The sequence below is a fragment of the Herpailurus yagouaroundi genome, unplaced genomic scaffold, assembly GCF_014898765.1.
Source record: "Herpailurus yagouaroundi ecotype Mexico unplaced genomic scaffold, PumYag 140, whole genome shotgun sequence".
NCBI lineage: Eukaryota > Metazoa > Chordata > Mammalia > Carnivora > Felidae > Herpailurus > Herpailurus yagouaroundi.
Genome location: NW_024412395.1, coordinates 55,074,102 through 55,099,584, shown reverse-complemented (window position 1 = coordinate 55,099,584; position 25,483 = coordinate 55,074,102). Strand labels below are relative to the sequence as shown.

Genomic DNA, 25,483 nt, shown 5'->3' with positions numbered 1-25,483 from the left:
GTGTGTGTGTGTGTGTATATATATATATATATATATACACACACACACACATATATTATATATTGTATATATATTGTATATATATATATGTATATATATTCTTTATATATAGTGTATATATATATAGCCTACATATATATATATATGTTCTCTCTCTCTATATTCTATATATATATATTCCTTAGAACAGTTTTAGCTTTACAGTAGAATTGAGGGGAAGGCAGAGAGATTTCACATATACTCCCTGACCTCATACGTGTATAGCCTCTCCGATTATCAACATTCCCCACCAAAGTGGTACATTTGTTGCAATTGATGAACCTGCATTGACACATGATTATCATCCAAAGTCCACATTATACACTCTTGGCATTGTATCTTCCATGGGTTTAGACAAATGCAAAATGATATGTACCCGCTATATATTTTCACTGCCCTAAAAATGCTCTGTGCTTTGCCTATTCACCCACCCTCCCCAAACACTAATCTTTTTACTGTCTCCATAATTTTGCCTTTTCCAGAATGTCATATAGTTGGAATCTTAAAGCCTTTTCAGATTGGCTCTTTTCACTTAGTAATATGCATTGAAGTTCCCCATGTCTTTTCATGGCTTAAATAGCTCATTTCTTTTTAGTGCTGAATAATATTCCATTTCTGGATGTACCATAGTTTATCCATTCATCAACTGAAGGATATCTTGGCTGCTTCCAAGTTTTGGCAGAAATGAGTAAAACTGCTGTAAACATCCATGTACAGGTTTTTATGTGGACATAAATTTTCAGCTTCTTTGGGTAAATGCCAAGGAGCACAATTGCTGAATTAAATGTTTACTTTTCTAAGAAACTTGTAAGTTTCTTACTTTGTAAGAAGTGGTTGTAGCATTTTGCATTTTTAGCAGCACTGTATGAGAGTTTCTGTTGCTCTGCATCCTTACCAGTATTTGGTGTTGTCAGTGTTCTGGAGTTTGGCCTTTTTAGTAGTTGTATAGTGGTATCCCATTATTAATTTAATTTGAGTTTCCTTGATGACATCTAATGTGAAGCATCGATCTTTCATATGCTTATTTGACATCTCTATGTCTTCTTGGTGAGGTATTTATTAAGGCCTTTGGTCCATTTACAAAAAATCAGGTTGCTTGTTTTCTTTTTTTTTTTTTTTAATTTTGTTTAACATTTATTTATTTTTGAGAGACAGAGAGAGAGACAGAGCATGAGCCGGGGAGGGGCAGAGAAAGAGGAGACACAGAATCTGAAGCAGGGTGCAGGCTCTGAACAAGCTGTCAGCACAGAGCCTGAAGCGGGGCTCGAACCCACAAACTGTAAGATCATGACTTGAGCCGAAGTCGGATACTCAACTGACTGAGCCACACAGGCGCCCCATTTGTTTTCTTATTGTGGATTTTTAAGAGTCCTTTGTATATTTTGGATAACAATTCTTTATCCGATGTGTCTTTTGCAAATACTTCTTCCAGTCTGTGGCTTGTCTTCTCATTTTCTTGACATGCCTTTCACAGAACAGAAGTTTTTAATTTCATTGAGGTCGAGCTTTTCTATTATTACTATTTTATTTTATGGGTCATATCTTTGATGTATCTGAAAAGTCATTACCATACCCAGAGTCATCTAGGTTTTCTTCTTTAGGAAGTTTTGTTGTTTTGTGTTTTATGTTTAGGTCTGTGATCTATTTTGAATTAATTTTTGTGAAGGGTGTAAGGTCTGTATCCAGATTTTTTGTTTTCGTTTTTGTTTTTTGCATGTGGATGTTCAGTTGTTCCAGCCCCAGGTTTGTTGAGAAGCTTATCTTTTGCCCTATTGTATTGCCTTTGTTTGAGAAATACATTTTGGTATTCCAGACTTCTTTACCGTACCATGGGGTAGCTCTTCTGGTTGCTACCACTGCGTGAGATGGGTCTGCTGAATGTTTTCTTTTGATTAACTTGGGTTATGCAGTTTTGGGTACAGAAGTGACATGTACTTCTTAGTACATCATATCATGAAGCATATGATGTTGATTTTTCACTACTGATGTTTATAGTAGGAACAATTTATAGAAGGACTAATGGAAATTCTATCGGCTAGAATTCTGTTGTAAGGAAGAGCTCCCCATTTTTCATGTGTTTGATTATAATTTGTTTTTATCGGGATTGGATTCTTAGTTTATTCTGTTGCTTATAATCTGTTACTATTTTACTTATTTCGTTGTTCAAATTGCCCATATTTGGCCGTCAGGAGCCTTCCTGTTCATTCATATTCCTTTTATTCTCTATTTTTTGAGTATTTTCTACTTTCTTTTACCACAGTATTTTCCAGGCCATTGGTACTTTCTCTGCCCCAGCATTGGAATATACAAATTTTGGTGTAGACAGATGATTTCATCTCTTTTGTATACTTAGAAGTGGAATTTCTGTGTTGTACGGTGACCTGTGTTTAGCCATTTGAGGAACTGCATAACCGTTTTCCAAAGTGACTGTGCCGTTTTACATTCCTACTAGCAGTGCATGTGAGTTCCAATTTCTCCACATTCACAGCAGTACTTACTGTCTTTTTTATTATGGCCAAGGTGTAAAGTGGTTTCGAATTGCATTTCCTTCATGCCTAATAATGTTGAGCATCTTTTCATGTGGTTATTACACATTCATGTTTTAAAGATTTTCACTGGGGAGAATTCTAGGGACAGTTTTTCTTTTAGCACTTTGAAGTTATCTTCTACTTTTTTCTAGCTTTCCAATGAGAAAACTGTTATTCTTAATCTTAGTTTCTCTGTACATAAGGTTTTGCTTCTTCCTTTAGTTGCCTTTAAAATTTTCTCTTTGGTACTGGTTTTCAGCAGCTTGATTTTCTTTTTTTTAAAAATTTTTTTTTTCAACGTTTTATTTATTTTTGGGACAGAGAGAGACAGAGCATGAACGGGGGAGGGGCAGAGAGAGAGGGAGACACAGAATCCAAAACAGGCTCCAGGCTCTGAGCCATCAGCCCAGAGCCTGACGCGGGGCTCGAACTCACGGACCGCGAGATCGTGACCTGGCTGAAGTCGGACGCTTAACCGACTGCGCCACCCAGGCGCCCCAAGCAGCAGCTTGATTTTCATGTGCTTTGGTGTGGTTTTACTTATGCCTCCTTTGCTTGGAGTTTGTTGAGATTTTTAGGTTTGTGAGTTTATGATTTTCATTAAGTTTGTAAAATATTTGGCCAATATTTCTTCAAATGCTCCAGCCACTCTCTGCCCCTCCTCTTGGGACTCTTACAAGTGTGTTAATCCTCTAGACAATAGTACGCCACTGAAGCTCTGATTATTTTTTTCTCCAATCTTTTTTCCCCTCTGTGCTTCATTTGATAGTTTCTGTTGCTCTGTCGTCATGTTCATTGACCTTTTTTTAGTGTCTCATCTGTTGCTAATCACTTTCAGCGTGTTTTTCCGTTTTATTTCATTTCAGATGTTGTATTTTTCATACAATAGTTCTGTGTGCAGAGTTTTCATAGCTTTCATTTCACTCTTCATTGTCTTCATATTTCCCTTTGTATCCTTGAAAAAATTCTAAAAAGATTTATAATATTTAGTAGGTCATTCTCTGCCAATTCTATCATCTCTGTCATTACTTGATTTGTTTGTATTTATTGGCTTTTATCCTGATTTTGGTCTGTATTTACTGGCTTCTTTACATACCTTGTAATTTTTATTCCTGACACTGGATTTTATGTGGAGTACTGAATTTATAGTATTTGTTTAAAGCGTGTTGGACTTTGTTCTGGCATTTAGTTATTTGTGTGTCATTTTGATTGTTTTGAGGTTTCCTATTATGTTTTCTTATGAATTCATAATAGTTTTTGTTCTTGTCCTCTTTTGGCCCTCGTACTAGGATGTGACTCTTTTGAGGACTCTACCCAGGTTCCCTTATATTACATGATCTCTCTACTGGGGCTGGTAGGACTGTGAACTATTCCATGCTCTGTGTGAGCCTGAGAATTGTTCACTCTGTTAGTTTTGAGTGCCCTCCCCCCCCCCCCTGCAACCCCCAGCCTTTTGGAGACTGATTTATTCATACATAAAGCATTACATAGCCTTAGTCTTGAGGATACCTTCTGCTGATCTCCAGAGCCCCCTCTCTCTGCAGCTCCTTCCTTTCTATTACACTGCCCTATAAATCCTAGCTGGTTTGGCCTCCTCATACTCTCATCTCAGTCTCTTCAACTTGGCTTGACTACCAGGTCCTGTTGGTTTTCCCTCCCTGTGCTGTGACTTTGAAATCACTTTTAGGCAGTGAGCGGGGGCAGTTGTAGAGCTTAGTTCATTTGTTGTGCTCTCAGGGAACACCGTCTGTGCTACATACTGTCCTCTCTCAGAAAACTGTTACTGTATGTTTTGTCTAGTTTTATAGCTCTTTATGGCAGGAGGGTGGTTTCATAGTAGAAGGGAAAGCAAACTACCCAGTACCATTTTAAATGAACTTAAATCTTATTGTATGCTTGTCAGCATTCTAGTGCGCCTGCTCTTTTGTGGAAATTTGTGATTTGGGAATTATTTGCTTCCTCTCTCTTTTTCTTTTTTAATTTTTAAAAAATGTTTATTTATTTTTAAGAGAGAGACAGAATGCAAGCAGGGGAGGGGCAGAGAGAGAGACACACACATAAAATCCAAAGCAGGCTCCAGGCTCTGAGCTGTCAGCACAGAACCTGGCACGGGGCTTGAACCCACAAACCATGACATCATGACCTGAGCTGAAGTTGGACGCTTAACCAACTGAGCCACCACGGTGCCCCTTGTTTTCTCTTTTTATTTATTAAAAACATTTTTTTTTAAATGTTTACTTATGTTTGAGAGAGAGAGCATGAGCGGGCGAGGGGCAGAGAGAGAGGGAGACACAGAATCTGAAGCAGGCTCCAGGCTCTGAGCTGACACCACAGAGCCCGACATGGGGCTTGAACCCACAGACTGTGAAATCATGACCTGAGCCAAAGTCTGACGCTTAAGCAACTGAGCCACCCAGCCCCATTTGTTTTCTCTTTTTAATGTGTTTTGAATAATCTTTTGGATGACAAGTCTGCTCTCCTTTTCACTCTCGACTGTTATTTCGGCAGTAATTACATCCCTTAACAGTACTTGATAGATGGCTTTCTTTTAAATCTTAATTTTCAGTGTTTTTTTTTTTCAGAATTCTGGTCTCTGTTGTTGTGTTGCCATGTAATTTCAGATAGATTTTTTTTTTTTTTTTGCTCATTTATTTATTTACTATTAACTGTAGATTTTATTTGGATTTCACCAGGTTTCCCACTAATGTCCTTTTTTTCTAGTACAGATCTTTTAAAGGTCATGGAAATTTTTATTTATTTTTGAAATGAATGGATGTAGGTATTTTGTATAATGTCTCTCATTTCAAGTTTGATGTTTTTTCATGGTGTGAACTTAAAAAATACATGGTAAGAAACACAATATAAAAGTTACTCTTTAAACTTTCTTAAGTGTACAGTTCAGTGGGGCTGTTTTCACATTATTAGGTAACAGATCTCTAGATCTCTTTCACCTTGCAGATCTAGAACTCCCTACCTGTTGAACAACAACTTCCCATTTCCCCCCCTCCCTAGCCCTTGTCAACCACCATTCTCCTTTCTGTTTACATGATTTTGACTCCTGTAGCTATCTCAGAGGTCGAGTCATACAGTATTTGCCCTTTTGTGACTGGCTTATTTCACTCAGCACTGAGCATGAGCACAGTGTCCTCAAAGTTTATCTGTGTTTTAGCATGGGACAGAATTTATCTTTGGAAGGCCAAATAGTATTCTGTTGTATGTATATACCACATTTTCTTTATCCATGCATCTGTTGATAGACATTTGGGTTGCTTCTACCTCTTGGCTATTGTGAATAACGCTGCAATGAATATGGAGGTAGAAATATCTCTTCAAGATCCTGCTTTGAATTTTTTATGAATACCCTGAAGTCGAGTTATTGGACCATGAGATAATTCTACTTTTAGTGTTTTGAGGAACATTCTTACTGTTTTTCATAGTGGCTGCAAAACTTTATATTCTATCAATAGTGTACTAGAGTTCCTATTTCTCTACATCTGGCCCAGCACTTGTTATTTTCTGTTTTTTGATGATAACCGTCCTAATGAGTGTGAGATAATATCTTATTGTGGTTTTGATTTACATTTTTCTGATGATTAGGGATGTTAAGCATTTTTTAATATGCTTATTGGCCATTTGTTTATCTTCTTTAGAGAAATGTTTATTCAAGTCCTTTGTCCATGTATGTAACTTTTTAAGGTTACTTTTGTTGTTGTTGACTTATAGGAGTTCTTTATTCTAATATTCTGGATATTAACCCCTTATCAGACATATGATTTGCCATTATTTGTTCCCATTATATAGGTTGTCCTCACTCCCTTGATTATTTCCTTATGTGCAGAAGTTGTAAAATTTGATGGAATCTCATTTTTCTATTTTAATTTTTGTTGCCTGTGCTTTTGGTATCATATCTAAGATGTCATTGCCAAGTCCAATGTCATGAGGTCTTTCCCTTATGTTTTCTTCTAGGAGTATTATAGCTTTAGGTCCTACATTTAGGTCCTTAATTCATTTTGAGTTAATTTTTGTATATGGTATAAGGTAAGGCTCCAACTTCATTCTTTTGCGTGTGGCTGTCCAGTTTTCTCAACATCATTTGTTGAAGAGACAGTTTCTTCCCCATTTTGTGGTCTTGGCAGCCTTGTTGATGATCATTCGACCATATATGTAAGGGTTTATTTCTGAGCTCTCTACATACTATTCCACTGGTCTCTGTGTCTATCTTTATGTTAGTTCCACATTGTTTTTACTATTGTAGCTTTACTGTAACTTTGTAATATATTTTGATAACAGAAATCATGCTATGGACTTTTGGGAATAATACCATGGAGGTGAAGTATCTTTCTCATGGCATCATATTGAGGGGTATATGATATCGACACAACTTATTACTGGTGATATTAACCTTGATCACTGGGTAAGGTGGTATCTGCCAGATTTCTTCACTGTAGAAGTATCCTTTTTTCCTTTCTATACTCCATGAAGTAGAAGCAAGTCACTAAGTCCAACCCACACTGAAGAAGAAGGGAATGAAGCTCCACCTCCAGAAGCAAGAAGTATCAAAAAATTTATGGACATTTGTTAAAACCACCCACAGTATTATTAATATGATAGGGGAAGGATATTTTGAGGCTATTCAAGTATCCTGTTTCTCTTTACAGTTTCCCTGACTAAATTTTATTATTCCTCAGTGGATTTTGCCTGCCCCAGTTATTTTAGTATGGTGTTCCAATGGTGATTTTCTACTTCCTCTATTCCTTTTATGTTATTATTTCAAATCCGTAAGGAAGATTTATCTTTTTCCCCATATTTAGTTATTTGTTTGATTGTTTACATAGTTCTATTTGGACTCACTGAAATTCGTTTTATTCTTTGGGTTGTAATCCAGTGTCCTCAGTATTTATTTTGTTACTCAAATTTTTCTGGCTTTGACCATTGGGAATTCTTTCAGGTTGCCTCCTGTGTCCTTTTGACATACCCACATCTTTGTTTTTGTTTTTGTTTTCTTTTTTAACCATTTCCTCTCTGACACTGTAAGATGTTTCAGGCTATTATTATGTTTTTCCTGTCCCAGCCTTGTCTCCAGGAAGCCCTGGTTTTGTAATTGGAGAATGGTATTTAGAAACTAAGATCCGGCTCCGCGTATGATTTTCGCTGCTGAGGTGTTACTGCTTGTAGACCCTGTCACCTCATAGAGTTAGAAAATACATGTGGTTATACTAACTCATGTATACAGGTATTGGTATCCATTTCTGTCAGCTGTGTTTATTTCTGTTACCTATCAGATAGATACTTTTTGACAGTTTAGTGAAAGAACATTCTACTTTCTTCCATGTTTTGGACGTGTGTTTTATAAATGGTTAATTCAGAATGCTGTGGGAATTTGCATTGGCATCCTGACTTCCCAATACATATTGTAGTTTTGCATAAGATTTTAGATAAAACAACTTTTCAGTCAGATTTACTTTATTACAGTAATATATGTAATTTCACAAATATTTAAGTCCTAAATGGAGGGGGCACTCATTAAGTCTAGACTCTTTTTTCTTTTTAATGCTGTCATTGCTGAAATAATATTTATGTAAGCCTGTTCTTTTATAAGAGAGAGTCTTAACAATTTTGAATCTTTCTTCTATTTTGAAGCTTTAATGATAACCTTAAGGGATCTAAATGTGTGTGTGTGTGTGTGTGTGTGTGTGTGTGTGTGTGTGTGTGTGTAAAATCCTCATTTCACAAAAGACTTATGGGCTTTAACATGCTAGATGAGGGCAAAGCTTTTAAATTCTTTGCTTTTACAAGGCTTTCTTTTAATAGATTTGAATGGATCAAAATGTCTTAACTTGTCACTGAAGCCTCTAGTAATAATCCTTAGAAAAAATTTCCTTTTTCTAGTTCCTTATTTTTACTTTTTTGTATTTATAAAACTCTTGGAAGGTACAAATGACCTTTTACGAAATTTAAAATCGATGGCCGAGTTGAGACATTTTGTGTAAATGGGGATTTGTCTTCCAAGTTTAGTTTGACCGTATATAAGAATTTTTTCAGCCTAAGAGATAATGGGACTTTCTTTTGCTATGTTTTTCTGTATGTTTTAAGGGATAATTTTTTTGTCTAAGTATAAAACATTTTTGTTAAGGTGGGCAGTCAAAAATACTATCTTTTTGTTTTTTAAGTTTATTTATTTTGAGAGAGTGAGTATGCACGAGTAGGGGAAGGGGAGAGAGAGAGAGAATCACATGTGGGGATTGAACTCATGAACTGTGAGATCGGGACCTGAGTCAAAGCTGGACACTTAACTGACTGAGCCATCCAGGTGTCCCCAAAATACTATCTTAATGATAGCCATAAATTTGAAAATAACTCCATAAATCCTCTGGCCTTTTTATATTGTCATTATGATGACTGTGGTAATACTACAATTTTTAAATTGTAATACTAAAATTTTTAAATTTAAATTTTAGGACTATAATATAAAAAAATACAATTGTGCCCCCCACAAAAGGCACAAGTGTTCTGTGTTTGTATTAATTAATATATTTACATTTTACTTTAAGTGTTTCTACTGTAACATTATTTTATAATATTTTCATTGCAGGAATAAAATGTTCTAGTTAAATTTTAGGTAAATAGGACTGATGGTGATTCTGGCAACCAGTTTATTTTTTTGTGGGGAGAGGAATAAGCTAAAGGGAGTGGATCAGTTTATGTGCCATTTAGTTCAGCACATTTTATAGTTTTCCCTGTTGGGAGAAATATACTGAGATATTTCTGAAATATCTCAGAAAACTGGTCATGTTCTTCGGGTCCTCCAGGTCTCCTTTGAAGGAAAGTACCAGCTTGACAATAACGACATAATCTGTAACTATTTCCTCAATTCCTCCAGTTAAAAAAAAAATTATGTGTAATGGTAATTTTCATTTTAAATCCTTATCTGAATGCTATAGTCCTGGAAATTTCTGGAGCAAGAAAATGCACTGTAGTGAATTCTCTGCTATCCATATTAGTGATGGAATTGGAAAATAGTACAGACTAGATCAATTTTACTCTATGATTTTTGACTCTATGATTATCATATTTTAGAAATGTAGTTGATGTTAATAGGAGTTGACATTCTCTGAGCATGTATTACCTGATAAGAATCTGATAATTAGAGCATTAGCAACAGTTTATTTATTATGAATAGGTTTTTTCTTGATTTGTTGTACCTTGAAAAAATTCACATTTTGGTTTTTCATAATTCACAGTTCATAACTCTAGACTTGACAGTAATCTTTATGACTAACAATTAGGAGCTCCAGCTTCCCATTTCCTATTAGACAATTAGCATCTGTTTCCCAATTCAGAATGCTTGGGAAGTGACCTAGCTAGATGCACACCTCTCTTTATGCTAGAGAAGATTATATTAGATACAGGAAAAGTGATACTGGTACTACCAAATACTTTAGGAATAAAATAGTTTTTATAATATGTGAAACTAGCTATCACTTATAACAAAGATTCTTTAGGAAAATGCTTTTCAAGTTTCAGATAGACTGAGATAGGAACATCATCTATAAATCATGAGTTTTACTGTTGTAATTTCATTCTTTTCTGTTAGTAAAAAAATTCATTTATAAGCAAATTTCATTCATTTCTCTTATTCTCCACCTTCCTTTTCCTGATTGGTTTTATAATTATCATGGATCTTATTGAGCACTGAAATGAGAATGAGATAAATTTTTCTCAGTGTTAGCCCAAGAATTGATTGAAATTGTTTTTGTTTCTTTTAGGAAATCCACCTTCTTCAATGTATTAACCAATAGTCAGGCTTCAGCAGAAAACTTCCCATTCTGCACTATTGATCCTAATGAGAGCAGAGTACCTGTGCCAGATGAAAGGTTTGACTTTCTTTGCAAGTACCACAAACCAGCAAGGTAAGAAAATCTTTATGCTATTATTTATTTGGTGGCCCTATATAGACGCAGTAAATATGTGTAAATGATGTATTTAAAATCATATACGGGGCTCCTGGCTGGCTTGGTTGCTGGAACATGCATCTCCTCATCTCCGGGTTGTGAGTTCGAGCCACAAGTGTGGTGTAGAGTTTACTTTAAAATAAGTAAGTAAGTAAGTAAATAAATAAAATCATTTAGAAGTTTTTTTCTCCAGAATTTATGGTTGTATTATGGGTGATTATAAAAATAATGTAGGGCATAGAGAAAGGTGAGGAAGGATACATCTGGCAGTTAACATTGCAGTTACTTTTTTTCTGAGGAGTATGAAGTAGAGGGAGTAAGCAGCCTGTATAATATTCCATTCACGTGGGGCGCCTGGGTGGCTCAGTCGGTTAAGCGTCCAACTTCAGCCAGGTCACGATCTCGCGGTCCGGGAGTTCGAGCCCCGCATCAGGCTCTGGGCTGACAGCCCAGAGCCTGGAGCCTGTTTCAGATTCTGTGTCTCCCTCTCTCTCTGACCCTCCCCCATTCATGCTCTGTCTCTCTCTGTCTCAAAAATAAACAAACACTAAAAAAAAAAAAAAATTAAAAAAAAATATTCCATTCATGTAAAATTGTATGTGTGCATGTATATTCATAGGAAAATATATGAAGCTGTTTGATGGTTATCTTTGGGTAGTGGAATTTTTAGGTGCTTTTTACTTTTTCATATTCTGTGTCATTTGAGGTTTTTGTAACAATTTAGTTTGCCTTTAGTTTCTCACTATTTTAGATGTGGTGATAAATCCTAAGTTTCTGTCTCTATTCCTGAATTTGCCTTCTTGATATTGGCACCTGCATGACAAGTCCCCTCAGACTTGACATGTCCAAAATGGACCTCTTGATTTTCATCCTGCCTGTGCTAAGTTTGTTCTTTAAGACTTTCATATTTCAGTAAATAGCACTATTATTTTCCCAGTTGCTTAAGTCAAAGTCCAAGATTTATCTTTGATACCTCTTTCATCATCTCTAGATCTAGTCTATAAGCAATTCTTATGAGTACTAATCACAAAATATATACCACATTTATTTAGTTTTTCTACTTTCATCCATTTGTTTGAGTATCCGTTTTTTTTTATGAATTAAGAATTATAATGATGATTGCCATATGATTTTATAATTCTATCCATTTGTTTATCATTTATTGGCATTCTGCTGTAAGGAAGAGCTTTCTTGTCTGCATTTATTCACTCATGTATTCATTCATGTGTTACTCAGTTGGTTACAATGTCACAGTCATTGGGCATAGTTCAAATTACATTCCTGAAATTGGCTCCTCAAAGTGACTTCTGTTTTCTTTTTAAATGTGTGTGTGTGTGTGTGTGTGTGTGTGTGTGTGTGTGTGTGTGTGTTTTAGGTTTGTTTATTTATTTTGAGAGAGAGAGAACTCTTGTGCCTGTGTGAGGGGGGGGGGGGGCGGGACAACGAGAGAGAGAGCCCAATATGGGGCTTGAACTCATGAACTGTGAAGTATGACCTGAGCCGAAACCAAGAGTAGGATGTTTAACCAACTGAACCACCCAAGAGCCCCTGTTTTCTCTTTAAAACCTTTTTATTTTTAAAAGATTGCAAATTATACAAAAGAGGCAAAATTACTCATAGAATGCTTATGTGCCCTTCTCCCAAGTTTCTTTGAACCTTTGAGAGTGAGTTGCAGACATGATGCCACATTGCACTTCCATTCTTCCATTTGTATTTACTAAATACAGACCATTCTCTTACATTCCCACAGTAAATCACCAATCAGGGCATTAACATGGATACAGTATTACCATCTGATTCATAGATTCCATTTAGATTTCTCCAGTTGTCCCATTGATGTGCCTGTTTGTTCAATTCCTTTGTATGTAGCCAGTCTTTTGACCCCTCTGGCTTGTTGACTGATTTGGAGCTGCTGATTTGGTCCCTGGCTACTGCTAGATTGCTCTCCTGCCAAGATGCCTTGTACAGGCCCCGGTTGCTATTGTGCTGCCTTTTCTCCCCATTCTGACTCTTTAGATGTGGGCCCTTGTCACTGCTAGACTGTGTGGTCATGTGACATTGCTGAAATTCTTCAGAGACCTGAAGAGAAAAACAATAGCAATAAAGCTCTTAGACTTCAAATTTGTTGAAATTTTAGGCAGTGAGGGAATTAACTTCTCAAAATTTCCTTTTTCTTTTGTCAGTGAACATTGATTAAATGCCTTAATGGAAATAAAAAGATTGAATGGGGGTGTGTGCCTGGGTGGCTTAGTCGGTTAGGCTGCTGACTTGGGCTCAGGGTTTCTCATGGTTTGTGAGTTCGAGCCCCGTGTCGGGCTCTGTGCTGACAGTTCAGAGCCTGGAGCCTGCTTCAGATTCTGTGTCTCCCTCTCTGTCTGCCCCTCCCCCGATCGCACTCTGTCTTTCTCTATCAAAAACAAGTAAACATTAAAAAAATTAAAAAATAAAGTTATATGTGGATATTTGCACGGGGGTTGGCACCCCTCACCCCTGTTTTGCTCAAGGGTCAACTTAATCTCCATATTTACATGACTGACTGACTGGCTTTCATAACTTGGTTTCTAACTTGTGTTAATTGTACCTTATTTTGAGCAAAGCAAAAGTTATTTCGTATATACCTCTATTTGTGTTGCTGTTGTTAACAACCAGGTTATTACTGTGCTGATAACTGGTTCACATCATTACATACATTTTTTATTTATATAACCTATGTGATGATTTTTTTTAAGTTATTTATTTTGAGGAGAGGGGAGGGGCAGAGAGATAGGGAGAAGAGAATCTTAAGCAGTCTCCCTGTTGCCAGCACAGAGCCTGACACAGGGCTTGATCCCATGAATGAAATCATGACCGTAGCCGAGATTAAGAGCTGGTTGCTTAACTGACTGGGGCGCCCCAGCTTACATGATGATTAAATGCAAATCCAGATATCCTGTGTTTGAATCCTATTTTTGTTACCACTAGCTGAGTGATCCCCTATGTGTAAATAGGTTTCTTAACTCCTCTCAGGCCCAATTTCCTCATCTTTAAAGTAGGTTTAATAAGTAGCACTTACCTAATGGAGTTGTTTTGAACTTTGAGTGATTCATGTAAAGCAGTTAGTCCAGTGCCAGTCACAAGTTATGTTGGCTCATTCTGTGGCGATTACCTTCCCTTGTTTCAGTGTACTCTTTAAATGTTCTCCACTGCTTTTGTGTCTTTACTCATGGGCCAACAGAACAGTATAGTAAAATTAATGGTATGAGGGTTTTTTTTAATGTTTACTTAATTTTGAGAGAGAAAGAGAGCATGTGCACATATGAATGTGCACGAGTGAGGGAGGAGCAGAGAGAGAGAGAGAGAGAGAGGGCGAGAGAATCTGAAGCAGGCTCCGTCCGCACTGATAGCAGAGCTCGAACTCACAAACTGTGAGATCATTACCTTAGCTGAAGTCGGATGCTTAACTAACTGAACCACCCAGGAACCCTGAGTTTTTTGTTTTTTGTTTTAAAAGTTTATTTATTTTGAGATAGAGAGCAAGTGAGCAGATGAGGGACAGAGAGAGACAGAGGGGGAGAGAGAGAGCCCCAAACAGGTTCGGTTCCACACTGACAGAGTGGAGCTGGACGTGGGGCTTGATCTCACGAAAACAGTTTCTTAGTATTGTTTTATAATAAAACCATCTTTTGTTTTTTAGCAAAATTCCTGCCTTTCTAAATGTGGTGGATATTGCTGGACTTGTGAAAGGAGCTCACAATGGGCAAGGCCTGGGAAATGCCTTTTTATCTCATATCAGTGCCTGTGATGGAATCTTTCATCTAACACGTAAGTACAGTTGTTTATTTAATTCATTCATTTCATTAATAGTCAGTTGTATTTCCATTATTGCTCAAATAAAATTAGAAATGACTAATAGAAGATTTGCCTAGCTTCACAAGATGAATCATGGATTGGTTTGCTAATTGTGACTTTAGTGTTATTTACTATCATTTCCATATAAGAAGGCGTATTCCAAAGCAAGTATATGCTGTATTGATACTTCAGTTGAATTTCATCCCTTATTCTGGATTAGATCCACTGGGAAGTGTTTCTATGTGGAAGTAATTTTGTTGATTATAAAGCATTTTGACATTTTCTTAACTTGTGGAACTTTTCTGCATTCTTGGTTTTCTATGTGTTGAGAGGGCAGGATTGATATAGGACAGGATTCCATTATTTCAGAGATTTATTATTTATTAGAGATGACAGGGTTAAGGAGAAACTATAGACCAGCTATTCCTTAATGGGGGTGGGGGGATATACAGCAAAGGGAACAACCTGTTAGAACTAGGGGTTAATGTTCTTTTGACTACAAAAGTGAGCCAAGAATATAGTAATTCTCTGATAGAAAGGTTTAGATTGGGCTTCGGTTAAGGTTCAGGTCAAGACTGCACTGCAGGATATTATAATGGTCTGGTGTTGTAATGAACAAATCCGTGCAAATGAAGGAAACTCAGGTTAGAGGTACAGGCCAGTTGTGGTCTGATTTAGTGCTTTTTCTATAGATATAGTTATCTATAGATAACTATAGCAATTATAAATGAGCATTTAGAAAATTTGATAGCCATTTGACTGAGAAATTTGTCATTTGAATCTAATAAGTTGTATTAGCATTTATACTAATTAGTATTATAAAGTACTAATACTACTTTATAAAATAATAAAATAGTAATACTAAATACTAAAATAAATTGTATTAGTATTTACACTAATTAGTACAAATTGTCTAGTATTTTTGTAGGTTTTTTAAAAAATTCATTTGCCTAGTAATTCATTTTTATTGTATTTTACAAAAGTCCACCTCAAATAGTTTGAGAAGCACTGATTTAATTGGGTGGAGGTATATAGACACCTTCTGGAAGGGTTTGAGGTGCAGGTGAAGACTAGGGTTATGGTTGGGGTTGCTTGGGTGGGAGGGTGGAATTCAATAATGTAGAGTAGTGTTACTTAAAGCCTTACATTGGTAAGAGCCTTTGTTTTCTTGACACTTTGACTTTTTACTGGTTCTGGTGACTGATGTGACAGTTTCAAAGAGATTTGGAATCCAGTGTGATTCCTGGGTTTTTGGACTGGGCCAGTTGAATGAATCTTGATGCCATTCACTGAAATGTTAAATGTAGAAGGACCAAGAAGTCTTGGGAGAGAGTTGATGAGGTCAGTTTGGGACAGTTTCTTTGCATTTTTGAGCCTAGGACATACAGATAGAAGATATCTTTAAGAAAGTAGGATTGATAGGGCAGGTGTGACAGGAAGATGGGGGTAAGAGAACTGAAGTTTTGGGTGTGAGAGGGATTGAACTGATGGATGGAATAGAGCTTGACATGAGGTAGGAGGGAACATAGGAGAGGACTGAAAAATGGAAGGGTCATGGATCTGATTACCTGAGGAGGTTCAAGAACAGATATGTTGGGTATAATGGGGTGTGTGCTTAGAAAGGGATATTTGGGGGCACCTGGGTGGCTCAGTCGGTTAAGTATTTGACTTCAGCTCAGCTCATGATCTTGCGGTTTGTGAGTTCGAGCCTCGTGTTGGGCTCTGCTGATAGCCTGGAGCCTACTTTGGATTCTATGCCTTTCTCTCTCTCTGCCCATCCCCCACCCATGCTCTGCGTCTCTCTCTCTTTTTTTTTTTTTTTTTTTTTTAAACTTTTTTTTTTTTTTGGGACAGAGAGAGACAGAGCATGAACGGGGGAGGGGCAGAGAGAGAGGGAGACACAGAATCGGAAACAGGCTCCAGGCTCTGAGCCATCAGCCCAGAGCCTGACGCGGGGCTCGAACTCCCGGACCGCGAGATCGTGACCTGGCTGAAGTCGGACGCTTAACCGACTGCGCCACCCAGGCGCCCCATGCATCTCTCTCTTAAAAGTAAATAAACATTAAAAAAAAGGAAAGGGATATTTGACTTAAAATTTTCTGAAGTGGAGCAGTTCAGGGTGATGGTAAGATCCTGATAATGGCCTAAAACCATCGGTAAATGTAATCAAGTCTTTGGTTTGTTATCTGTTGTATAACATTCATCTGTTTTTCTAACCCTTAGGGAAAATGAATTTGGTTAGGAGCATATATACTTTATTGCATTTCATTCAGGCTAAAACTATTATAAAGAAAAAAAAAGTCTGTTTAAACTAGATACCCTGGTTTCTTATAGTAATTTGATTTCAGAGGTATTAACTTGTAAAAATATGCATCTTAAAATTGATGATATACAGTATATATTATTGTATAGTGCATAGAGCCTAGGATGATAGTTGTATAACCAGAATTTTCAAAACATCTTCATGGAATTACAATCAGTAAAAAAGACTTGTAGAGATTAAATAGATACAATGATTACCTTGAAGCTGTGAAAATTGGGAATTCTTTAATTCTAAATTATAATATATTTTTGTCTTTAACAATCAGATTATGGAATGAGTGTGAAAAAAGATTTTATCTTTCATATTACTCATTATTTAAAGATTATTTTCTTCAAATATCTTAAAGTCACCAGAAATGCAGTTGACTTGTTTATTTATTAAATAGTAAATGCTTTGTGTTCTGGGTGCTGCAAATAGATAGTGGGTGGCAGAATCTAACATTCTCTGGTTTTATGAAGCTTCTAGTCTGGTAGTGGAAATAAACACTGAATCATTATATTAATAAATGTGTAATCACATTGCTGGATGTACTTTGTTTTTTTTTTTTTTTACCTCACTGGGGAATTGCTTATTAATAATAATTAATTATTATTATTATTATTATTTGCTTATTACCATGTTTGAAACTTGTTTGAATTCTTAAGTTCATCATTTCTTATTTTGGTGAAAAAAATCAGTTTTCTGTGTTTATATTTTTTAGTTTTTCTGTTTTTGTCTTAGATAGTTGAATTAAAGCTACCAAGGAAGGGGATGGGGCATCTGGCTGGCTCCGTTGGCAGGGCATGTGACTTTTGATCTCAGGGTCATGAGTTTGAGTCCCACATTGGGTGTGGAGATGGTTTTAAAAAAAACTACTAAGGAAAGGGACAGCATCGTGATGATATCTATTAGTGTCTAGGGCACTTTTAAGCTTTCCATTAGAACATGTGAAAGTTAGGAGAGAGAAAAAATTATGAGTGGGAAATTTTGGTTTATTTATTAATTTATTAATGCTATGCTTCTCTCCATTAATTTAATTTTTAAAACTTAAACTTTCTCTCACCTTGTTTACTTCCCTTGGTTATTAGGCATTTGTAAATACCTACATTGCCTCAAAAATGTATTCTTGTTTTAAATATAAATACTTTGACAGGTTTTCTTTGGCTTTAAATCATTAGCTCACTCTATCTTATTAATTTGACATATTAAAATTTTTTTATGTTGTTTATTTTATTTTGAGAGAGAGAGAGAGAGAGAGAGCAAGCACAAGCTGGGGAGGGACAGAGAGAAGGAGAGAGAGAATTCCAAGCAGGTTCTGCACTATTAGTGCGGAGCCTGATGTGAGGCTGGAACTCACGAACCCTGAGATCATCATTGAGCTGAGATCAAGAGTCAGATGCTTAACCAACTGAGCCACCCACGTGCCCCTCATTTGACACATTATTTATGGAACACCTCTTTCAAGTGTGCTAGATGCTGAAGGATGTGATAGTGGGTAAGAACAGGTAAGACTCTTACCCTTAAAGACTGAGTGGGAACAAACATATTAGGGGAAGGAGGAGGAGAAGGAGAGACTGATTATTTAGAGTAAATGGCTTGTTTAAAGGCCCTGTTGCCTTGAAAGAACTGTCAGTGTAGGTAAGATGAATGGTGAGGAATAGGAGGGATGGAAGAGAGCCAGGGAGGTAATTGGGGATCACCATGTCCACCATATTAAGGTTTAATGGCTTCAATATGAAGAGGTTTTTTTTTTTTAATGTTTATTTTTGAGACAGAGAGAGAGACAGAATGTGAGTGGGTGAGGGGCACAGAGAGAGGGAGACACAGAATCTGAAGCAGGCTCCAGACCCTGAGCTGTCAGCACTGAGCCCAATGCAGGTTCCAACCCAGGATCTGTGAGATCATGACCTGAGTCGAAGTCGGACACTTAAGGGACTGAGCCACCCAGGCGCCCCTGAATAGTTTTAAATAGAGAGTTGGGGTAGGAATGCAGATTAAATTGTTCCAGGGGCTTACTTTGCAGTTACTCAGTTGAGTTATATTTTTAATGTTTTAAGAAATCAAAATGGAGTTAGGCACCAAGAATTTGAAATTTCATTCTGTCATAAAAAGATTATTTTCAAGATACTCATAATGATTTCCATAGATGTCTGGGCATGAAAAACATAGAATACTTCTTTTGTAAAAGGATCTATACACATTACTAAATTTGCTTACCTCTTAAATAGTGTTTTCTCCTTGTGAGGTTTGTTGCCTAATGTGTAAGTATTTCAGATCCCTTCTCCATTAATCATTAGAGTTGTCTTTAAAATTTTATTTTCAGGGGGTTTCTTGTTTGTAAAGTATTCTAATAAGGTAATGAGAGATACTAGAAATAATGAAAGATTATCTTGTTCACATGTACGCAGATATGGAGATAGACTTACCTTTTAAAGTGTGTTTTTAAAGTGACTGAATACTAACTCATAGCTATGGATTCAGCTACATAAATATGAATTTAATGTTTCAGCAACAAGGGTTGCTGAAGTGAAAGTCTTTTTTTTTTTTTTTTTTTTTTTTTTTTATTTTTTTTTGAAAGCATGAGAAAGGGAGGGTCAGAGAGAGATGGAGACAGTTTCCATCTGAGCTGTCAGCACAGAGCCTGATGCGGGGCTTGAACTCATGAGCCATGAGATCTTGACCTGAGCCGAAGTTGGACACTTAATCGACTGAGCCATCCAGGCACCCAGTGAGAGTGAGTCTTAATGGGACACATAAAAATAAAAAAATTGCCAGACTTTGTATAATGGGAACTATTAAAGCTAATCTTTTTATTCTGGTGAATGTTATAAACAAAGTTTTGTGGGAAGTATTTTTAATAGTACCAATGAGTCTTTTGTTATTAAAATTAATTTGAAAACAATCAGTTTTATTGCAGGGTGACTTTTTTTTCTTGCTCTATTTTAAATGCTTAGAAAACTTTTGCAAAAGAACATTAATTGAAGAATGATCTAATAATGTGTTCATTATGTGAAACTTCTTAGGTAGGTTATTGAAGATACTCCTTTAGTGTATTAAGCCAGTTTGTAGCAAACGTAGACTAATTTTATATAGGAGGTAGATGTAATAATTTTTTTTTTCTGCACATAGTAACATGGATTTATCTCAAAATAATTATGCTAAGTAGAAGCCAGTCCAAAAAAAGAGCATAAACTATATGATTCCATTTACATAAGATTTTAGAAAATACAAACTAATGTATCAGAAGGCAAATCAGTGGTTGCCTGGGGTCAAGGGGATGGGGTGGGGTAAGGGGGAGGGATTACTAAGGGGCATGAAGAAACTTTTGGGGTGATGGATATGTTCATAATCTTGTGGTGATGGTATCACAGGTATATACATACTATATATCAAATTTTATACTTTATGCACAGTTCACTAAATGTTAATTTTTTACTTCATAAAAGTAAGAGAAAGAAAAAGAAAAAAAAGGAAAAGGATGTGGAAATTAAAAACACACACACACACACACACACACACACACACAATCTTTTATGTCACTTTTCCTTCTAGGGGAGTTTTGATTAGACTCTTTTACCTGATTGTATCAGTATAAGCATTGGAGATGTCATATTTCTAGATAATAATTAGCAGATTGGTACACTATTTGTATTGATTTACAAATCAGAATTCAACCTGACATTTTGTGAGTCTGGGGATTTGTGGAGAAGAAACTTGGATTTTGGTGCAATTAGTGAAATTATCTGTCTCTTTCATACATCAATCTGATAAGTACAGATTCTTTTCAACTAGAGAATTCCTTAAAAATTCCAAAATATTACTTATTGGCAACTTTGTTAGTAAGTTTGTTGGGCAACACTTCTTTTTTTAAGTTTATTTATTTATTTTGAGAGAGAGAGAGAGAACCAGCAGGGCAGGGTCAGAGAGACAGGGAGAGAGAGAATCCCAAGCATGCTCTGCACTGACAGTGCAGAGCCTGACGTGGGGCTCAAACTCACAAACCGGAAGATCATAACCTCAGCTGACGCTTAACCGACTGAGCCACCCAGGTGCCCGTGGGCAAAACCTTTTAAAAAAATTTCATTTGTAGAGTTCAGGAGTTGTGTGTATTTTAGTTTTTAAATTACCATATCGTAAAATTGACTTATTTTGGCATACAGGTCTTTGAATTTCAGCATATGTATAGATTTGTGTAACCACTGGCACACAGGGTGCAGAACACTTCACCTCAAAAATCCTCTTAGGTTGGGGCGCCTGGGTGGCGCAGTCGGTTAAGCGTCCGACTTCAGCCAGGTCACGATCTCGCGGTCCGTGAGTTCGAGCCCCGCGTCAGGCTCTGGGCTGATTGCTCGGAGCCTGGAGCCTGTTTCCGATTCTGTGTCTCCCTCTCTCTCTGCCCCTCGCCCGTTCATGCTCTGTCTCTCTCTGTCCCAAAAATAAATAAACGTTGAAAAAAAAAAATCCTCTTAGGCTATCCCCTTTATAGTCATACTCTTGTCACCATGAAACATGATAGCTGTTGATCTGTTCTTCATCACTTGAGTTTTGTCTTTTTGAGAATGTTATATCAGTGAAAGAATAGGAATGTGCAGTGTTTTCATTTTGGAAAGATGTTTAAGGATGCAAACTAATGGTGTTATTAGCATATCCTCTGGGCCCATCCATCAGACATGTTTCTGGAACCTAGGAGGGGCTGAAGTTATTCCAGAGGGGGTTGGTTTTCAGTGTTTTTTGTTCTTTACTTTTTCAGTTTTCTTTGATCTCATTCTTCTATTCTTTTATGGATCTTTTAAGTGTTTTTAAACAACACAGTGTTTCTTTCACTCTTGGTGTTTTGGGAAATACTACTCTTTTTTCTTTCAAAGCTTGCTTTTTAAAAATTTGTAACAAAATTGTTAAAATTTTAAAATTTAAGTCTTGAACTAACAGGTAGAACTGCCTATCTCTAAAACATAAAAGTGCCTGGAAATACAGAATGTTATGAAAATGGTAAGAATACTGTATTTGTCAGACTTTTCTACCAAAGAGCTCTCACAGCAAAGGATGAAGAACTTGGGGGCCTTTGGTACACAGTGCAGCCCCAGACACTTGACTTCAGGGAAAAGTTTTGGCATCTCATGGTTTATTTTCCTCTGTACTTCCAGCAGTATGCAGTCCCCAACTTGAGAAGCAGGACTGTAGGTTGATATAAACACCCTAGACCTATCAAAAGACCTATGTGACCAAACAACTAGGTCCAGCTTATAATAATAACGACTATCTTTATAGCATTTTGTTTCTTTAGTGCTTTTTAAATTGTGAAGTCTTGATCATCAAGCAACCCAGTGAGATGTGTATTCCTTATTGTCATCCTCATTTTCAAATGAGAAAACCAAAGCTTAGATAGGTAAAATGATTTGCTCAAGTCACATAACTGAAAGGTGTCAGTCCCTGTGATTAAACCAACTTTGTATGGCATCATTCCTTCCTCTCCCACTCTTTCTGTCATGACCCATATCATTAACTGTAACTCTATGTTGTCAAATGTCTGGAAGAAATAGATGTTTGAGTGAAAACTTTGACAGTGTATGGAAAAGGTACCTCATTTTCTGAGGACTAAAGGTAGCTTGTGTGTGTGTGTGTGTGTGTGTGTGTGTGTAAATTCTTATCTTAATTCCAGTATGTTTTCATACAGTGTTATATTAGTTTCAGATGTACAATACAGTGATTCAGCAATTCCATACATCACCCAGTGCTCATCACAAGTGTCGTCCTTAATCTCCTTTACTTATTTCACCCATCCCCCCACCATTCCTCTGGTAACCATCAGTTCTTTATCGTTAAGAGTCTGTTTCTTGCTTTTTCTCTTTTGCTTTCCTTTGTTCATTTGTTTCTTAAATTCCACATCTGAGTGAAATCATATGGTTTTTCTTTTTCTCTCACTGACTTATTTCACTTAGTATTATGCTCTTTAGCTCTGTGTTGTTGCAAAAGGCAAGATTTTGTTCTTTTTTATGGCTGAATAATAATCCATTGTAAAGGTAGCTTTTACTCTTGAAGCCTGTGCCAGAGCTCCATGGAGTAGCACTGGGGGACTCAGGTTACATTGTGATGTGTGCATGCTTTTGTAAGTACCTATTCAGGTAGGATATTTTGTTTCCAGTCATTTGTATTGCTGAACAAAATACATAGGGTCTGATGATTCTATTAAGTAGAAAGTCAGTAAAGGGTTTTGATGGATTCACTGCCAGTAGATTTCTTGTCTCTCTCTAGCACCTAGAATGTACCTTTCTCAATTTGCTTTACCTGTATTCAGCAAACAAGATAGGGGGTCTTTAAAAACGTCTATTAAGAGTTAAAAATAGTGGAATATAAAATCTTCTGTCAGCTCTATTGATAGGGGAAAATACATGTACTTTTGTTTGTTAAATGGAATATAAATTCTGCTTGGGTTAAGTTTATGATATAGTACTTTCATAATGTAAAAGAAAGCTCTTAACTTGAAAAGTGTTATTAATACATGCTGACTAAAGCAAAACCTTTTTAAATAGAGTTTTTAATAAGATTAAAGTTAACTTGAAGAGTTAATTTTCCCTGAAAACATGAGATGGAGGGGGGAGGGTTAAATGTGAGATAAGAATAAGGTTTTTATAAATTTAATACATAAATTACCAGCTTGAGGGAACCAAAACATAATACATTTGGATGACACATTAAGTGATTTTTTTAAATAAGTGACTTTTTAACAAGTGAGATGAATCATTTAGAGGATTCTGTTTATTTATTTTTATTTTTAGGGTTTTTTTTTTCCAGTTTATTTATTTATTTAGAGAGAGAACAAGTGGAGTAGGGGCAGAGAAAGAGGGGGAGGGAGAGAATCCCAAGCAGGCTCTGCACTATAGGTGCAGAGTCTGATGCAGGGCTCAAACTCCACAAACCATGAGATCATGACCTGAGCTGAAACCAAGAGTCAGACCCTTAACTGACTGAGCCACCCGCCCCTAGAGGACTTTAAAGTAAACTTTAAGAGAGAATAGCCATTGCAAAAATTTGTTGACTAATTTAGGCAAATGTTAACGAGTCTACTTTATGAAAGCCCTATTGTCTTTTCAGTTACTTCTTCCCTGCCAAGGTAGTTGAATATACACATCTAAGACATAATATTCATTTTGAATGTTTTGTTGCAGGTAGGAAGAGACATGTACACCAGGTCTAGTTTTAGCAGCCCTGTGAATGAGAATGATGGGTTGTATGTGGGGGAAGGGGAGCACGGTTTGGTAGGCTGTTCCTGTGCTCCTGTCAGTCCTCTCTTGATACAGGTTTACATGGAAGTGGAGTTGGGAAGAGCTTGAAGTTCGTAATTTCAGGTAGCAAAGTTGTGCTTCCAAAGTACCCAACACTCATTTTATGCCTGAAAATAAGGTGCTGTTTACTGTGCTGGAATTTCTAGAATGTTAGACATATGTTGAGTTAAGCGTAACTCAAAAAAATGTTCATACATGTTTCTAAGGTTTCATGCCTCTTTTATGGCCTATCTCTTCAAGCTATTAAACAAAACAAATAGTTGACTTCGAAGGATTTCTTTCTTTTTTTTTATTCTCTATGCTTGTGTTGCTTGAATGAACATTCAATACTGACACAAAGAATGCCACAAAAATTGTATTTCAGTTGGAATTAATCTGTTTTGGCTTCCATGCAAAAATACTTGCAGTCTTTTTAGTGTAATTCAGTTATTTTTATAAGTAGCTATTTATGACATCGCAGAAGATAAACTTTAGATGAGAAATAAATTTCAGAGGCTAATTATCTTTCAACACAGAGACCTTACCTCATATGTTTTTATATATTTTATATTTAATGTACTTCCATGAAAGGATAAAGGGTTATAATTGAAATTAGGGGGAAAAAAGAGCATTATCTCTGAGATTTTGTTGTGGATCACAATTTGAGAAATGCTAACTAAAACTACAGTCTAGCCATGTTTATTTTAACAAAGGTGCAGTATCATAAACCCTGTATAAACACTAACTCGTTTACTCTTGTTAACAGCTCTGTAAGAAAGGTCCTGTTATTATCCTCATTTTGTAAATGAGGAATCCAAAGAGTAGAGGAGTTACAATACTTGCCCAAGATTACATTGTTAGTAATGCTAGCAGTAGGTAGAATCAGATTTTAAACTTACTTCTGGTTACAAAGTCCTTGCTCTGTGTTGGTTTAGTCTGTTAATCTATGCTGATAATTATCAATGCAAATAAAGAAGTCTTTTTTTTCAAATCACAAAAATTTTTATTAGTCTGTGAGCTCTTGAAACTTTTTGTCTGTGTATCACTTCTCGGCCTTTTGGCTAAGATCAAGTGTGGACACTTTTTGTCTATGGACCCACTTTGAAAAACATTTGTCTAAATTCCAGAGAAGTTGCCTTGATGTTTATCAGTTCTAGGTCAAGCAGTTTTAATGATTTTTTTTGTTTTCAACGTTCATTTTATTTTTGGGACAGAGAGAGACAGAGCATGAACGGGGGAGGGGCAGAGAGAGAGGGAGACACAGAATCGGAAACAGGCTCCAGGCTCTGAGCCATCAGCCCAGAGCCTGACGCGGGGCTCGAACTCCCGGACCGCGAGATCGTGACCTGGCTGAAGTCGGACGCTTAACCGACTGCGCCACCCAGGCGCCCCAGCAGTTTTAAATAATACCCAAATTACGTAATAAAAAGACCATGGAAAATTATTTGCTTTGTAAATTTCCTAAAGGGAAAGGATGACTTTATTTAGAGAAAAACATTATGTGGCTTAGGCTTTTAGTAACAAAGATGACAAAACATATGTCAGAAAGAGAATACATTCGAATTTACTCTC

The 25,483-nt window shown here is 36.6% G+C and overlaps 1 protein-coding gene across 1 annotated transcript in view; it reads left to right on the top strand.

Moving 5' to 3' along the window:
* OLA1 (Obg like ATPase 1) overlaps window positions 1-25,483 on the top strand; it is a 173,707-nt gene that overhangs the window by 5,781 nt on the left and 142,443 nt on the right. Inside the window, exons 3-4 of the mRNA XM_040475418.1 lie at window positions 10,334-10,477; window positions 14,193-14,320. Of these exons, the coding sequence (XP_040331352.1) occupies window positions 10,334-10,477; window positions 14,193-14,320 (272 nt within the window). The remainder of the gene's footprint in view (window positions 1-10,333; window positions 10,478-14,192; window positions 14,321-25,483) is intronic.